The sequence below is a fragment of the Dendrobates tinctorius genome, unplaced genomic scaffold (assembly GCF_039654945.1).
Source record: "Dendrobates tinctorius isolate UK_male_01 unplaced genomic scaffold, ASM3965494v1 ptg000154l, whole genome shotgun sequence".
NCBI classification, from domain to species: domain Eukaryota; kingdom Metazoa; phylum Chordata; class Amphibia; order Anura; family Dendrobatidae; genus Dendrobates; species Dendrobates tinctorius.
The window spans coordinates 4,699,793-4,717,252 of record NW_027361821.1 but is presented as its reverse complement, the minus strand read 5'-3'; the positions used below and the strand labels follow the sequence as shown (position 1 = coordinate 4,717,252).

Below are 17,460 nucleotides of genomic sequence, written 5' to 3'. Positions count from 1 at the left end.
TGGGGATCAGAATGGACTTCTCCTTGTTGACTAGCCAACCTAGGCGGCTGAGAGTGTCCAGAGTTATCTGAAGGCTCTGGAGACAGTCCTGGCGAGACGAACCCTTGATCAAAAGATCGTCCAGATAAGGGATGATGAGGATCCCTCTGGAGCGAAGGATGGCCATGACGGTCGCCATCACCTTCGTGAAAACACGGGGCGCTGAAGCTAGGCCGAAAGGAAGAGCTGTGAACTGAAAGTGGTCTCCCTGAAACGCAAATCGAAGATACTTCTGATGCTGCGCACAAATTGGAATGTGCAGATAGGCATCCCGAATGTCCACCGAGCAGAGGAATTCCCCGGGTTCCATGGAAGCAATCACAGACCGAAGAGACTCCATTTTGAAATGAAGAATCTTCACGTGGCGATTGAGCAATTTGAGGTCCAGAATAGGACGAAGAGAGCAGTCTTTCTTCGGGACTACAAAGAGATTGGAGTAGAACCCGGAAAACCGTTCGTTTGAGGGAACGGGAACAATGACTCCGGCGGAAAAAAGGGAGGAAATGGCCTGCAGAAAACCCAGAATCTGGGCCCGCTGTCGCGGTAGCCGAGAACGGAAAAACCGTCTGTTCGGGAGTGAAGCAAATTCGATCTTGTATCCTAATGCGACGAGTTCTCTGACCCAAGCGTCATCGACAATGGACAGCCAAGCATCCGCGAAAGAGGAAAGTCTGCCTCCCACCTTGGAAGAAATTCCAGGTGGGGGTGACCCGTCACTTAGACGAAAATCTGCCGGAATTGGCGCCTGCAGATCTGGAATATTGTCCTCTAGATCTCCAGCGAGGAGCGGGTTTGTAGGAAGGTTTCCTCTGATCCCGCTCCCTGGTGGCGGGCGGCCGATCTTGTTGAGTGGCTCTCTCCGTGGCAGAGAAGGGACGAAAGGGCCTGAATGGTCGAAAACCCTTTCTGTTCAAAAAACGTTTTGGTCGAGATTGGGGAAGCGAAGTACTTTTACCTCCAGTGGCATCGGAAATTATCTGATCCAGCTTTGCTCCAAAAAGTCTAGAGCCATGGAATGGCAGATTGGTAAGTGACTTTTTTGAAGTAGTGTCCGCATTCCATGACTTTAGCCAGAGGACTCGGCGTACAGCTACTATGTTGCTGTTAGCCCTTGCTACGCAGCCGGCCGCGTCCAAGGAGGCGGCCAAAAGGTATTTACCCGCATGGTTAATCTGATCTGCAAGATCCGCCAACTCGTCTTGAGGAGCTGTCACTAAGATGCCTCTGCGAAGAATTTTTGCCCAAGCGGAAATGACTTTCGCCACCCAGGCGGATGCGAAAATAGGGCAGAGAGAGGCGCCAGATGCCTCAAAGATAGATTTAGCTAGAGATTCAATCTGCCTGTCAGAAGGATCTTTGAGCGATGCCCCATCTGGTAGAGAGAGCACCGTTTTTGAGGCTATCCGGGAAACTGGAGGATCCACCTCGGGAGCCTTGGACCACTTTGAGAGCAGTTCTGCGTCAAAGGGGTACAGAACGTCCAAGTACTTACGGCCTGAGAAACGTTGCTCAGGGCACTCCCAGTGTTTGGATAAGGTAGTATCGAAATCATTGTGATTGGGAAAGGTTCGAGACGGAGGTCTTGCTCGTTTAAGGAGAACCGAGCATTCCTGAGGTGGAGCCTCATCCTGTTTAATTTTTAGTGTTTGGAAGATAGCTGCAATAAGACTATCGACCATGTCCCGCGTTTTAGAAACGCTGTTCCCCTCAGAACTAGCTTCCGATTGAGAATCATCGCCTGACTGAAGGTTGTCATCCGAGGAAGGAGAAGGAGGCCTAGGAGCGGAATGGCCCTGCGAGCTCGAGGACGAAGTGGACAGAGCCCGCTTCCTAGAAGTCCTACCCTGTCTGTCTCTCTGAAGGTCGCGGTCAGGTGCGGACGACTCACCCCGAGAGGCGGTCGGGGCAGAGGTGGCTGAGGATAGCTGAGGTAATCGTTCTAAGACCTGGACCAGCGACTGTGATACTTTTGTCAAATCAGAAACAGACTGTGACATTGTAACGGCCCACTCCGGGGGGAGAGAGGAGGGAAGAGCGCCCTCAGGCCGGGACTCTGTGCGTTCCTGAGATGCTGACATATTTGAAGGACTGCAGGGGGGGCAGAATGGGGACGACCGAATGGGGGCGGAGCTTAGCGGCTGCGCCGTGAGTGGTTAATAGCGACGGAGAGGGCATGGCAGAAGGGGGAGGCTGGCATCTCAAAGAGAAAGAAGCCCTGTGATGGGCTAGAAAAGGCGCGCTGAAAGGAGCGCGCTAGGAAGGGAGGAGGGAGCAGAAGAATTCCCCGCGCCGAGGGGAAAGTGAAAGCGAAAGTGACGGCACCGCAGCCCCATGCCGACCCCGACATACCGCGCTAAGGAAGTGGCCATCTGATCGCGGTCCTGCTGCTTGCGACGCTGCGGTGAGTGAGGGGAACCCCAGAGTCTCCCTGACTAGAGCAGGGGAAGGGGAGGACCGCAAGCGGCTGTGTGAGCGCTCGGCAGGCAGAAAGGGCGGGAGATTCAAATGCTGTGGACCCCACCAAGGTCCTTTTTTCTTCTCCCATGCACTGAAGCTTATGCGGGGCCGGAGGGAACGTACAGGCACTTACCTGACGTCCCAGAAGAGGATGACCACAGGGGCCCACGGGGAAACGGCAGGCCGCTGGGAGGGGAAGGAGTCCTCTGTACCCGCATCCTGAAGAAGACGGCTTGAAACACCTGCGATCGCCGTCTTCCTCTCAGCCCTGTCCCGAGAAAGGGGTGAGGAGGGGGATTCGGCAAGGACCAGCCACCTGTCCACAACCCTTATCACCGGAAGGTGATAGGGAAAAGTCCTGCCTGCGGTACTGAGAGTTGCGATGTGGGTGACACCACACTGCTCGCTCAGCCGCATGATATAGGAAATCAGGTTGATAACTATACCCTGTTTCCCACTGGAAAAAACCTGAAAGATAAAAGAAGGAAAAGATTAAAAAGTTCAAGCTAAACCTGAAAGAAAAATTGGATTAAAAACTGCGGATCTGGGGAGATCCCGGTCCGCCTCCTACAGACACTAAGCACAAACTGAGGTACTTGGTGCCTGTCGGTGGGTGTATACTGCCGGGGAGGAGCTAATTTTCTTGTTTTGCATAGTGTCAGCCTCCTAGCAGCAGCAGCATACACCCATGGTAATCTGTGTCCCCCAATAAGGCGATAAAGAAAGCAATAGTGCATATAAATAACATTGGGTGCTTAGTAAACACCATTTTTTATTAAAAAAAAAAGCGTAACATCCATCCCACCAGCATCAAGGTGACCCCAAAGCGGGATGGTCCTAAAGTCTTCAAACAGAGGCTGGACAGACATCTGACTGGGATGATTTAGCGAATCCTGCTTTGAGCAGGGGGTTGGACCAGATGGCCCAGGAGGTCCCTTCCAACTCTACGATTCTATGATTCTATGATCTAGTATTAAAATCTTACCATGTGTCAAAGTGACGTCAATGTGAATTAGGGCAGAGAAGGACCGGGTCCCAAATGGATACCCAGCAGTGCAAGTAATGGCGTCTCCTCCCTTTTTTTTTGTAGAAAACTTGGCACTCAGGTAAATGCTGTAAGCAGATATGCTCAGCTACTTACCGGTAGCGGTGTTTTTCAGGAGCCCATGACAGCACCACGATGTAAAGGTGCTGTCATGGCGACTGAATCAAATTTTATTGTGTGCAGGCAATTTTTGGATTGCGTGCACCCAATAAAATTATCTGCCTACAACATTTACCTGAGTGCCAAGTTTTCTACCAGATTTACATGGGATAGGATCCTACTTGGGCACTATCCACAGGAGTGCCATAATTACCCATTTTGGTCATATTCTCCCTTTTTCAAGCTGTGCATAATGTTTATATAGTTTCCCATTTACTGGGTATCCATTTGAGACCTGGTCCTGCTTGGCCCTTATTCACATTGAGGTCACTTTGACATATGATAAGATTTTAATACTATAAGCTAGGACCATCCCGATTTGGGTTCACCTTGATGCAGGCAGGATGGCTTTTACGCTATTTTTAATCAAAAACTGTGTTTATGAAGTACCCTACGTTATTTAAAAGCACTGTTGCTTTTATGCATTTACTTACAGCAGAGGGTATGTGTTCATTTTGCTTCAGTGTTGGGTTTTTGTCTGTTTGGTGGCCAGTGTGAACATGCTCTTATTTTATATGCAAACCAACTTACACATTTTTTCTTTAGAAATGTAAATGACAACAAACTGATGATCCATCATAATAAAGAGAACATAGTGCACACGGGCTCCCTGTACATAACAATTTAGAATTTTCAAAAGGTTCTGTAAGATTACCATTATAGAATCGTTAGAAGTCATTTATTTACACTTACAATTACACCGGGATAGTAGCCGCCCACGGTGACATTTTCACTTCTGGTGGTTGCAGCCAGACCCACAGTTAAAATTAATATGGATACCAGGAAAAGTGTCACAGTAACAAATATGGAATTTCGTCTTCTTCTATTAAAAGATCCTGCAATAAAAATAAAAACTAATATAATTGAAATTTACTTTTTTTGTCAAAGATAATTTACTAGGCGTCCTACGCCCAGATAAATCACCCTTTCAGACTAAGCTAATTTGAAAAGTCATTTAATGGGAATGCTTTATTACAAAATGACCTACTGCTTTATATCATATATATATGACAAAGAGCACGTTTCACCGGTATTAGCGTGTTAAACTGGCTACAGCATGGAATTGTGCCTCCAGAGCTGAATAAAACATTTTTTTTATTTTTAAAATGCTTCATCTCAGATAGATTCTAATTTGCGCTAAGTCCACAGGGAATTAGCAGAGATTCTTCACTGGGGACACGTACTTTTTCCTTTGTATGACTGTGACCAATCAGAAGCAGGAATGAAAAAAATAACATGCCTCCAGAAAACCGTAGAGCAGGCTTTCTCCTTTGAGACATGTATTAACAGACAGCCCTGCACTCTTGCATGATCTCTGCACCTACTTTGTAGAGTACAGCAGAGGTGTGCGTTAATACAAACATCTTTAGCAGCTTTAATCCTACAGCAGTTAAGCCCCCGATACACACTGCGATATCGCTAGCAATATCGCTGTAAAGTCACCGATTTTGTGACGTTGCAGCAATATTGCTAGCGATATCGCTGCATGTGATACTTACCTCCGACCGGCTCCCCCCGCTGGTTATCGCTGATCGCACGAGAAGCTGCTGGATCATTTCTCGTCGGTCACTTCCTGCGGCGCTTCCTGCTGTGACGATGAGCGACGCGTGGAGCCGGGCGGGAGGACGCAGGATCGCCGCGTCTGACAGGTAAGTAGCGATCCCCGTCCCCAGCGATGTCGCTGGTGAGATCTGCCTGTTTGGCAGCTCACTAGCGACCACCTAGTGGTCGGGATCGCTGGTGAGTCGCTAGGTGTAACGGTACCCTTAGTGTGGGGGAGGGGGTAATGTAGAGGTATAAGTCTTTAAAATCTTAATGGCTTTCATCTAAAGGCAGTCAGAATGAGAGAAGGAGGAGTACAGCAAAGATATGTGTCAATACAAACAACTCTTTTCAGCATCTACTTCAGGGCACTGTCAGTTCTGCTCTACTCCTCTCACACTGACTAAAGAGATGAAAACTGCTAGAGGTGTTGGTAAAGAGATGGCTCTACTCTACACAGTAGGTGCAGAGGTCAAGGAGAAGATCATGGCCTTGTATCATTACATGTCTCACACAGAAAAAGCCTGTTCTAAACTTTTTGTGGGGGGGAATGTTCCTTTTCCCCCTTCATGACATCTCCAACTTATGATTGGCCAAGTCTTGAAAGAAAAAAACTACACACCACCAGAGAAGAATCTCCAGTAATGCCTTGGTGGGCTTATCATAAATCATAGCCTAAACTTGCTATCATTGCTACCATTTGGAAGTAGGTAATGAATGAAAAGGGGGATAAAGCAAGCTGTGACATCACCTATTGTGAAGGGTGGCTTTTGTGTTATCAGCTGTGTATAGAGGTATTACCATTTATTTTAATCTTTGTCTTTGATGATTATAAGACTGCTGAAAAGTCAAGTTTGACAATTGCAAGCTTTCATCACTAAATATACATATATAATTATATGGAAAATAAATTAAAAAAAAATTGTAAAGATTATACATTTTACTTACAAACCTGATTTAAACCGTAGGTCATTTTCTAGTTACACATTTCCCAGTTATTAGCTCCCAGTTGGAGAAGGAGTGTGATTGATGCCTAGTGATTTTGTAGCGCTAGGGGTACCTAAGATAGAGAGTGGACCCTCTGGATCGCGGATCCGGAGCCCCAGGGTCGAGCACGCCAGGTGAAGACCGACCCCTATACAGGGATCGTTTGGGGCAGGACCACAGAGGACGGAGGCGCGACAGCCGGAACCAAGAGGGACGGCTCCACGGACAGAAGGAGAGGGAAGGCAGTGGTACGTGGGAGGACCTAGACGGCAGAAGGAGGAGGACGGCACCGGAGATGGGAGACAGTGCACAGGCAGGCTGGGAGGGAAGGACGCAGGAGACAGAGAGCGACAGGGAGTGTCAGGCGGAACGCGGAAAGCTACAGTAGAACTGTAGAGGCCAGAGAGTGCAGGAAAACTACACGATCGTCAGGCGTCCTCCTAACTGCGAGGACGCCTGAAGTACAGCAGCCCCCGGATGCTCGTCACCCAAACCCGCCCCTCGGCGCCGCCCATCGCAGGGGAGACCAGGCCCGCCCCTCAGCGCCGCCCATCATGGGAGAGAGAGGAAAGACGGCGGCGAGCGCGAACCAGGGGGCGGGAAGGAGGAGCCGAGGAGAAGAGGAACTGACGGCGGGCACGTGACCGAGCGGGAGCGCGCAGGTGAGGGGATGCCGCAGCGGCCGCCGCAGCGAAAGGGGCATCGGCGGGCATAACCGCCGATGTCACAGTACCTCCCCCCTTACGGCGTCCCTTAGCGAGATTGGCCAAAAACTTTTTTAGAATGCGAGGGGCGTTGATATTCTCCTGGGGCTCCCAGGACCTCTCCTCGGGACCAAAACCCACCCAATCGATAAGAAAAAGGGTCTTACCCCGGGCTTTTTTCATAGCCAAGATGTCCTTGACCTCGAAGACGTTATCAGAGATGGCAGGAGGAGGAACGATGGAAACCGGTTGGAACCGGTTCAGGACTACGGGTTTCAGGAGCGAGACATGGAAGGCGTTGGGCACCCGGAGCGAAGCAGGCAACCTTAGTTTGTAAGCCACGGCATTAATACGTCCAATCACCTCAAACGGTCCAATGTACCGAGGACTCAGCTTGTAAGAGGGAACTCTCAGACGGATATGTCGAGTTGAAAGCCAGACCTTGTCACCAGGATGGTACGGGGGTACGTCCTTCCGTCTCTTGTCTGCATGCTTCTTGATTCGGTCGTTGGCACTTTTGAGCGCATCCCGGGTCTCTCTCCAAATCTGCGAGAATTTTTTAGCAAGAGAATCAGCTGCGGGTACCTCGGTAGAGGTAGAAAAAGGCAATGGAATATTTGGGTTCTGACCGGATACCACAAAAAAGGTGACCTGGTGGTAGATTCACTGGGATGATTATTGTGTGAGAATTCAGCCCAAGGTAAGAGCGCAACCCAGTCGTCTTGATGAGCGTTGGTAAAGTGACGTAGGAAGGTGGTTAACCCCTGATTAATTCGTTCCACTTGCCCGTTGGTCTGAGGATGATATGCGGAGGAAAAGTCGAGAGATGTACCCATAAGCCGGCAAAGTGCCCTCCAGAAGCGGGAGGTGAACTGGACCCCCCGATCCGACAGAATCCACTGAGGAAGACCATGCAGCCTGAAGACCTGGTGGATGAAGATCTCAGCCAACTTTGGGGCGGACGGTAGTCCCGATAAGGGAATAAAATGGGCCATCTTAGAAAAGCGATCTGCCACGACTAAGATGGTGGTACATCCGGCCGAGCGGGGCAAATCGGTCACAAAGTCCATGGCGATCTGTTGCCAGGGGGCTTCAGGAACTGGCAACGGATGAAGAAGACCGGCGGGCAAGGTCCTAGCCACCTTGTTCTGGGCACAGATTGTGCAAGAGGCCACGTAGTCCATCACATCCTGGCGAAGCGTAGGCCACCAATAATACCGGGAAAGCAGGAAGAGAGTCTTCTTGGTCCCCACGTGTCCAGCAATTTTGGAGGAATGTCCCCAGCACAACACCTCTATACGTTTGCCTGGAGGGACGAAGGTCTTACCGGGCGGAGGGGTAGCAAAATTCACAGGAGCCACGGTGATCATCCTGGAAGGCTCGATGATACAGGATGGGATTTCGTCCCTCTCTGAAGACTGCAACGACCTGGAAAGGGCATCGGCCTTGATGTTCCTATTACCCGGTCGGAAGTGAAGTTGGAAGTCAAAGCGGGAAAAAAACAAGGCCCACCTGGCTTGTCGGGCATTGAGCCTTTGGGCGGATTGCAGATAGGCCAGGTTTTTGTGGTCTGTGAGGATGGTAAAGGGATGTACAGCTCCCTCGAGTAAATACCGCCATTCAGTTAAGGCCATCTTAATGGCCAGTAATTCACGGTCTCCAATGGAGTAGTTGCACTCCGCCGGTGAAAAGATTTTAGAGAAAAAACCGCATGGAACCAGCCGTCCGGACGAAGCCTGCTGGGACAAGACCGCCCCAGCTCCAGTGGAGGAGGCATCCACTTCCAGGACAAAGGGTCTGCTGGCCACAGGCCGATGCAAAATGGGTGCTGAGGCAAAAGAACGTTTCAGAGTTTGGAAAGCTTCCTCCGCTTCAGGGGACCAGCTGTTGGTCTTCGTTCCTTTACGGGTCAGGTTCGTGATGGGTTTGGTAACCGTGGAAAAGTGAGGCACAAACTGGCGGTAATAGTTTGCGAACCCAAGAAACCGCTGGATGGCCTTAATCCCCACAGGACGAGGCCACTTGAGAACCGCATCGAGTTTTTCGGGATCCATGCTTAGACCGGAGTCGGAAACGACATATCCCAAGAAGGGTAGTGACGACTGCTCAAAAAGGCATTTCTCGATCTTGGCGTAGAGTTGGTTCTCTCGGAGACGATGCAAGACCAAGCGTACACTCCTGCGATGAGAAGGCAGATCGGGGGAGAAAACGAGGATGTCGTCCAGGTAGATGACAACACAAGAATAGAGTAGATCCCGGAATACCTCATTGATAAATTCTTGGAACACAGCGGGGGCATTGCAAAGGCCAAATGGCATGACTAGATATTCATAATGCCCGTCACGAGTATTGAAGGCCGTTTTCCACTCGTCCCCAGCACGGATTCGGACCAAATTGTAGGCTCCCCGCAGGTCTAACTTCGTGAAGATCCGGGCTCCTCTCAACCGGTCAAAAAGCTCCGGAATCAACGGAAGAGGGTAACGATTCTTGATGGTGATTTTGTTCAGGCCCCGGTAATCAATGCAAGGCCGCAGTGATCCATCTTTCTTCCGGACGAAGAAAAAACCTGCGCCTGCAGGAGAGGAAGACTTTCGGATAAACCCCTTGGAGAGGTTTTCGTGGATATATTCCGTCATGGCAGTGGTCTCGGCTGGAGAGAGAGGGTATGTTCTACCTCTGGGAGGAATCGCTCCAGGCATCAGGTCGATGGGGCAGTCATAAGACCGGTGCGGTGGCAGGGAATCCGCCTCTCTTTTGCAGAAAACATCAGCATAAGCGTGATATGGCACAGGAAGACCAGGGAGGTCTGTAGGCTTGCGCTGAGGCTGGGGACGAACCAGGTTACGTAAACAGCTTGCATGGCAGGCGTGCCCCCAGCGCAGGATCTCTCCGGAGCGCCAATCGATAACAGGCTCATGCCGCCTGAGCCAAGGTAGCCCCAAAAGAATGGCGTGGGACAACTGAGGCAAGACATAAAAGGCAATCCTTTCAGAGTGGAGGGCACCAACTTGCAGGTTTACTTCAGTGGTTACCGAGGTGACGAGCCCAGGAAGAGGTTTGCCGTCAACGGAGGTGATTGCTCGAGGATTACTTAGGACGACCACGGGAATCTGGAGCCTGTCCACCTCCTCCTGGTGGATGAAGTTGCCTGCCGCGCCCGAGTCCACATACGCCTCCACAGAGCTACGCCCCCGTCCTGAAATAAGCAGAGCTGAAACAGTAAGTGGTAGAGAGGGGGTAGAATCACCTAGGGGGCCCTCTCCTACCTGGCCTAGGCGGATGCGTTTCCCGGTCTCTCAGGACAAGTGCGTATGAAGTGGTTGGCCCCTCCACAATAGAGACAGAGTCCCTTGGACATTCTCTCCCTACGCCGTTGTTCAGACAACTTGATGCGATCAACTTGCATGGGCTCAGGAGCGGTGTTACTAGGAGGGGCAACGGTGCGCGGAATAGGAGCTTGGTATAACCTAAAGGACCTCTTCTCCCTAGCCGACTCTCGGGCGCGCTCCTGAAAACGCAGATCAATACGAGTAGCCAAGGAGATGAGATCCTCCAGGGTGGTAGGGAGGTCACGCCCGGCCAACTCGTCTTTGATTTTACCAGAAAGTCCTCTCCAAAACGCACCAACCAGGGCTTCATTATTCCACCCCAGCTCCGAGGACAAGGTCCGAAAACGGATGGCGTATTGCCCTACCGTAAGGGACCCCTGGCAGAGGTTAAAAAGGGCCTCAGTGGAGGAAGCAAGGCGTCCAGGTTCATCGAAAACCTTGCGAAATGTCTCCAAAAAACACTGGATGTTGGTCACCACCGGGTCATCCCTCTCCCATAATGGATTCACCCAAGCCAACGCCTCCCCCTCAAGGTGGGAGATTATAAAGGCCACTTTAGCACGGTCCGTAGGATACTGTTGGGGCGAAAGATCAAAGTGCAACCTGCACTGATTTAAAAATCCCCTACACAATTTTGGGTCCCCACAGTACCTGGGTGGTTTACCGAGACGGGGAGGGGGAGTAGAGACGGTGTCCCGGGCTAGGGTGGAAGCGGCCGTAGAGGACTGCAAAGAAAGCAGCCTATCATCCACGGAGGCCATATACCCCAAAATGTGAGACTGAGCATCGCGCTGTTGTGCGAGCTCCTGCTGGAGACTGACTAATAGGGGTGCGTGTGCTGGGTCTGCGGTCTGAAGAGCGGAGAGCCGGGTGTCCATGGACTTCATGAATGACATGATACGGTTCTGATTTTCTCTAAGGAAGAGCAGTTCCTTTTGAGTGGCAGCCGCGGCACCGGCGGGGTCCATGGCCTGACGATACTGTAGCGCTAGGGGTACCTAAGATAGAGAGTGGACCCTCTGGATCGCGGATCCGGAGCCCCAGGGTCGAGCACGCCAGGTGAAGACCGACCCCTATACAGGGATCGTTTGGGGCAGGACCACAGAGGACGGAGGCGCGACAGCCGGAACCAAGAGGGACGGCTCCACGGACAGAAGGAGAGGGAAGGCAGTGGTACGTGGGAGGACCTAGACGGCAGAAGGAGGAGGACGGCACCGGAGATGGGAGACAGTGCACAGGCAGGCTGGGAGGGAAGGACGCAGGAGACAGAGAGCGACAGGGAGTGTCAGGCGGAACGCGGAAAGCTACAGTAGAACTGTAGAGGCCAGAGAGTGCAGGAAAACTACACGATCGTCAGGCGTCCTCCTAACTGCGAGGACGCCTGAAGTACAGCAGCCCCCGGATGCTCGTCACCCAAACCCGCCCCTCGGCGCCGCCCATCGCAGGGGAGACCAGGCCCGCCCCTCAGCGCCGCCCATCATGGGAGAGAGAGGAAAGACGGCGGCGAGCGCGAACCAGGGGGCGGGAAGGAGGAGCCGAGGAGAAGAGGAACTGACGGCGGGCACGTGACCGAGCGAGAGCGCGCAGGTGAGGGGATGCCGCAGCGGCCGCCGCAGCGAAAGGGGCATCGGCGGGCATGACCGCCGATGTCACAGATTTCCATATAAATGTCACTATAAGAGGTAATTACATTTACATATTGTACTGCTGATAAGAATTTGTATGTCAAAAATAATATTGGATAATGGATGTGTTTAATTTTCCAGATCACAGTTTGCTATAGCAAATGGTAGAACAGTGAATGCAGCTTTGGAGTATATTATTAGCTGTAAAGGCTTAAAATCAGTACAGAATAAATAGAGCAACAAGACTACAAAGTTACTCAACTTTACTGTGGATTATGGGTGTATGTTGGCGCCTATATGTTTCCATATCCTTGACACGTTAAAAGAGGCTTGAAAATGCTATGACTGTAGCCTTTTCAAAGATAAGCCAGACGATCCCGCCATGACCCAAGAGATTGCTCCAGCAGTAATAACATGTTCTGTAGACGAGTCTGGAAGTGCATTGTGGCGTGATCATGCACTTCCAGCTCCTTTGCCTCACACTGTTTTCCTTGCCTAGCGCCACGCTCCTCTGGTTGACTGACAGGTCACTTGGCAGTGAATCACAGCCAGTCAATCATAGTTATTACCAGGTTCCTGTTAAACAGAAGAATAATGTACAGCGGGAACCTAACAGACTATGACTGAGTACTAAAGATAAAAGGTTAGACACAAGGCAGAATATAAAGTCTAGTTCTGATCTGCACAAAACCTAAAACTTCTGCAAATATAAATTACAATACAGGACTACAAAAAAAACTTCCATTACTGCAGTTCTATGCAGAAGAAGAATTATTGGGCAATGTGAGCCTAGACTGTTTTACTGAAATAGACTAAACTGCCCTTCAAATATGTAATCAATCAATAAAACTGCAAATGAAATAAGAGCGATGTTTTACATCTTCAAACTCCATATCATCTGGCACAAGTAGAATATTCTGCATTTACCTAATTACCAGATCATCAGAATATTTCTGCAAAGCAAACCTTTTAGACGTGTCATGATTAATATCAATTTACCATCACTATAAAGTACAAATGGTGAGAAATCAGCAAAATACACAACAAATGCCATGATGTTACAGTATGCCCAACAGCCAGGATTAATGGAGGTAGGAACCTCAGAACCACAAAAGAAAAAGATTGTAGGTCTTGCTACAATGTAAACTTTTTCTGATGCGGCAAGAAGTCAAAAACAGACATGGCCCAATGTTTCGACGGGGAGCGGTCTTCATCAAGGACATCTGTTAGGGCAGAAATCTAGTAGAGCAATAATGTAAATCATAAGATCTCTTTCACGTCAAGGACCTGTAAAGGGCCTGTCACACTAAGCGATATCGCTAGCATTATCGCTATAACGTCACTGGTTTTTGTGACGTAGCAGCGATATTGCTAGCGATATCGCTATGTCTGATACTTACCTCCGACCGCTCCCCCGCTGATTAACGCTGATCGCGCGAGAACGTCCTGGGCCGTTTCTCGTCATCAGCTTCCTGCTGGGCTTCCTGAGGCGCCGACGAGCAACGCGTGGACGTGGGCGGGAGGACGTCAGGATCGCCTCGTCTGACAGGTAAGTAACGACCCCCGACCGCTGTTATGTCGCTGGTGAGATCTGCCTGTGTGGCAGCTCACTAGCGACCACTTAGCGATGCACCAGCGATCCTGACCGCGTCATATCGCTGGTCGGGATTGCTGGTGCATCGCTAAGTGTGACAGTACCTAAAGGAGCAAGCTGTGGGCTTATCTGGGACCATATCTGTTTTTGACTCCTTAACAGATCAAAATAAATTTACACTGCAACAAAATCTACAGTCTTATTTCTTTCATTCTTTCTCAGTCGGCTATGCCCACTGGTCGGCCGCGTCACTAGGCGTGGTGCGACGTCGCTCAATACAAGTGTATGGAGTGAGGCCGCGCCCATTGGACAGGACATATATAATGCATACATACCCTCCGGTCCAGAGTCCAAAACCAGCGAATCCCCGCAGTGCGTGCATTGGGTGGATTCATAAGTCTGCAATCACACAGAGTGACTGTAGACTTATTGGTTTGGACCAGACAACCCCTTTAATATCAGACATTTCAGTCCCCCCAAAAAAAACCAAAGTAACAACTACAGTGGGGGAAATAAGTATTTGATCCCTTGCTGATTTTGTAAGTTTGCCCACTGACAAAGACATGAACAGTCTATAATTTTAAGGGTAGGTTAATTTTAACATTGAGAGATAGAATATCAAAAACAAAATCCAGAAAATCACACTGTATAAATTATATAAATTTATTTGCATTTTGCAGTGAGAAATAAGTATTTGATCCCTCTGGCAAACCTGACTTAATACTTGGTGGCAAAACCAGCAGTCAGACTTTTTTGTAGTTGATGAGGTTTGCACACATGTCAGGAGGAATTTTGGTCCACTCCTCTTTGCAGATCATCTGTAAATCATTAAGATTTTGAGGCTGTCGCTTGGCAACTCGGAGTTTCAACTCCCTTCATAACTTTTCCATGGGATTAAGGTCTGGACACTGGCTAGACCACTCCATGACCTTAATGTGCTTCTTTTTGAGCCACTCTTTTGTTGCCTTGACTGTATGTTTTGGGTCATTGTTTTGCTGGAAGACCCAGCCACAACACATTTTTAATGTCCTGGCGAAGGGAAGGAGGTTGTCACTCAGGATACATGGCTCCATCCTTTCTCCCATTGATGCGGTGAAGTAGTCGTGTGCCCTTAGCAGAGAAACACCCCAAAAACAATGTTTCCAGCTCCATGCTTAACAGTGGGGACGGTGTTCTTTGGGTCATAGGCAGCATTCTCTTCCTCCAAACACGGCGAGTTGAGTAATGCCAAAGAGATCAATTTTTGTCTCATCTGACCACAGCACCTTCTCCCAATCACTCACGGAATCATTCAGGCATTCATTGGCAAACTTCAGACGGGCCTGCACATGTGCCTTCTTGAGCAGGGGGACCTTGCAGGCACTGCAGGATTTTAAACCTTTATGGCGTAATGTGTTACCAATGGTTTTAGTGGTGACTGTGGTCCCAGCTGCCTTGAGATCATTAACAAGTTCACCCCATGTAGTTTTAGGCTGATCTCTTCTTCCTGATGATCAAGGCTACTCCACGAGGTGATATTTTGCATGGTGCCCCAGATCGATGTCAATCGACAGTCATTTTGTATTTCTTCCATTTTCTTACTATTGTACCAACAGTTGTCTTCTCACCCAGCATATTACTTATGGTTTTGTAGCCCATTTAAGCTTTGTGCAGGTCTATGATCTTGTCCCTGACATCCTTATAAAGCTCTTTGGTCTTGCCCATGTTGTAAGGGTTAGAGTCTGACTGATTAATTAATTGAGTTTGTGGACAGGAGTCTTTTATAAAGGTGACTATGTAAGACAGCTGTCTTCAATGTAGGTAACGAGTTGATTAGGAGCGTCTAACTGGTCTGTAGGAACCAGAACTCTTAACCCCTTCTCTGCCATCTGAAATACTATCCCGTCCATGTGACCTGAGCCTTACTTCAGATGGACAGGATAGTACGTCATGCCCTTTAATGCGACACTGTGACTAAAGTTGCGACTTTTATACCAGCATCCCACTCTACAAATCCCTCTCTGCGCAAGATACCGCAGCCTGCGGCACTTTCAGCAAGAATCAGAGAGGCCTCCCAAAAACGCTACTTGGGCAGATGCTCAGAAGGGGTGACAGCAGAGCCCAATGTAGCGAACACCTGCTGGTGGTCAAGTATAAGGACAAGAGGGATGTCCTTCTCTTGACAACCATACACGGTGATGGCAGCACCCTCAGCAATGTACGAGAAACCTTTACACAGGTCAGCAAACCGGACTGTGTACTGGGGTACAACAAAAACATGGGGGGCGTTGATCTCTCCGATCAACTCCTCCAACCGTACAGTGCTTTGAGAAAGGCCAGGGTGTGGTACAAAAAGCTGGCCATGTATATCATACAAATGGCAATGCTCAACGCATTCCTGCTATCACGATGTGCATGCCACACCGATACGTCATCCTTCAGTTCCAGGAGGTAGTGGTTAAGGCCCTGATATTTGGCACTCAGGAAGGAGCGGGCCCCAGTACTTCCGTAACTGAAAGTATTTATATCGTACCAGGTCAGCATTTCCCGGGGGTGGTCACGCCAACTGGAAGTAAAGGTAAGCCGCAAAAAAGCTGCCGAGTGTGTTACAAAAGGGGAATACGCAAGGACATCATTTATCAATGGGACACCTGCCCCGAAAAACCTGGCCTGTGTATGAAGGATTGCTTCAAATTGTACCACACCTCCATGCACTACTACGGTAATTTACTTAGATTTACAGGAAACAGTAGATTACTTCCAAAAAGGGCACCTCTAGATAAGTTCCTTGGGGGTTCTAGTTTCCAAAATGATGTCACTTGTGGGTTTTTTTTTGGTGTTTTTTTTTTACTGTTTCGGCACATCAGGGGCTCTGCAAACAAAACATGACACCCGCAGACCATTCCATCAAAGTCTGCTTTCCAAAACCATGCAAACATGAAAAATAAATAATGAATTGCATTACTGCATGTTTGCATGTTATGGCGCTACAGTGTGCTTCCTTTTTTGCTTGAATGTATATGAGTTGGTGACTCTAGGTTAAACACCTGGTCACACTATGCTTATGCTTGGATGTGATGGTCAGTTTTTGAAATTTATATTCATTTACCTTGTGACTGAGCACTCCACCTGTTAGCCACAGGCGGTTTTAATCAATCCAGGGCCATTTCCCCTCCACAGAGATATAGACGTCAGTCCTAACAGAAGATTTTTCATAGGTTCCCATTCAGATGGAGACTACAGTCTTAGTGAGGATTGGCATAGACAGGGTCCTGGAAAATGAGAAATGCCTTACCGTGGCTTCCAGGTACACATAACTTGGCCATTTTATGCGCTAAACTTTCTCAATTTTTCATACTTTTAATGCAGTAATGCAATTCATTATTCATTTTTCATGTTTGCATGGTTTGGCGCTACAGTGTGATTCCTTTTTTGTTCAAATGTGAGGTGGCCCCTAAAAAAAATGGTTTTGTAAATTTTGTTGTAAAAATGAGAAATCGCTGGTCAACTTTTAACCCTTGTTTCCAAAATTGTGTTGATGTAAAGTACACATGTGGGAAATGTTATTTATTAACTATTTTGTGTGACATATTTCTCTGTTTTAAGGGCATAAAAATTCAAAGTTTGAAAATTGCAACATTTTCCAAACTTTCGCCAAATTTCAGTTTTTTACACAAATAAACGAAAGTTATATTGAAGAAATTTTACCACTAACATGAAATACAATATGTCACGAAAAAACATTCTCAGAATCGCCAAGATCTGTTGAAGCGTTCCAGAGTTATTACCTCATAAAGGGACAAGTGGTCAGAATTGTAAAAATTAGCGTGCAAACCACCCTTGGGGGTAAAGGGGTTAATGGTTGGTAGGGGATCAAATACTTATTTCTCACTGCAAAATGCAAATTTATATAATGTGATTTTCTGGATTTTATTTTTGATATTCTTTCTTTCAATGTTAAAATTAACTTACCTTTAAAATTGTAGACTGTTCATGTCTT

The 17,460-nt window shown here is 48.7% G+C and overlaps 1 protein-coding gene across 3 annotated transcripts in view; it reads right to left on the bottom strand.

Moving 5' to 3' along the window:
* TMEM255A (transmembrane protein 255A) overlaps window positions 1-17,460 on the bottom strand; it is a 120,058-nt gene that overhangs the window by 25,657 nt on the left and 76,941 nt on the right. For all 3 annotated transcript variants that reach the window (XM_073547596.1, XM_073547599.1, XM_073547597.1), the window contains exon 2: window positions 4,394-4,536. In XM_073547596.1, coding sequence (XP_073403697.1) covers window positions 4,394-4,536 — 143 coding nt within the window. The remainder of the gene's footprint in view (window positions 1-4,393; window positions 4,537-17,460) is intronic.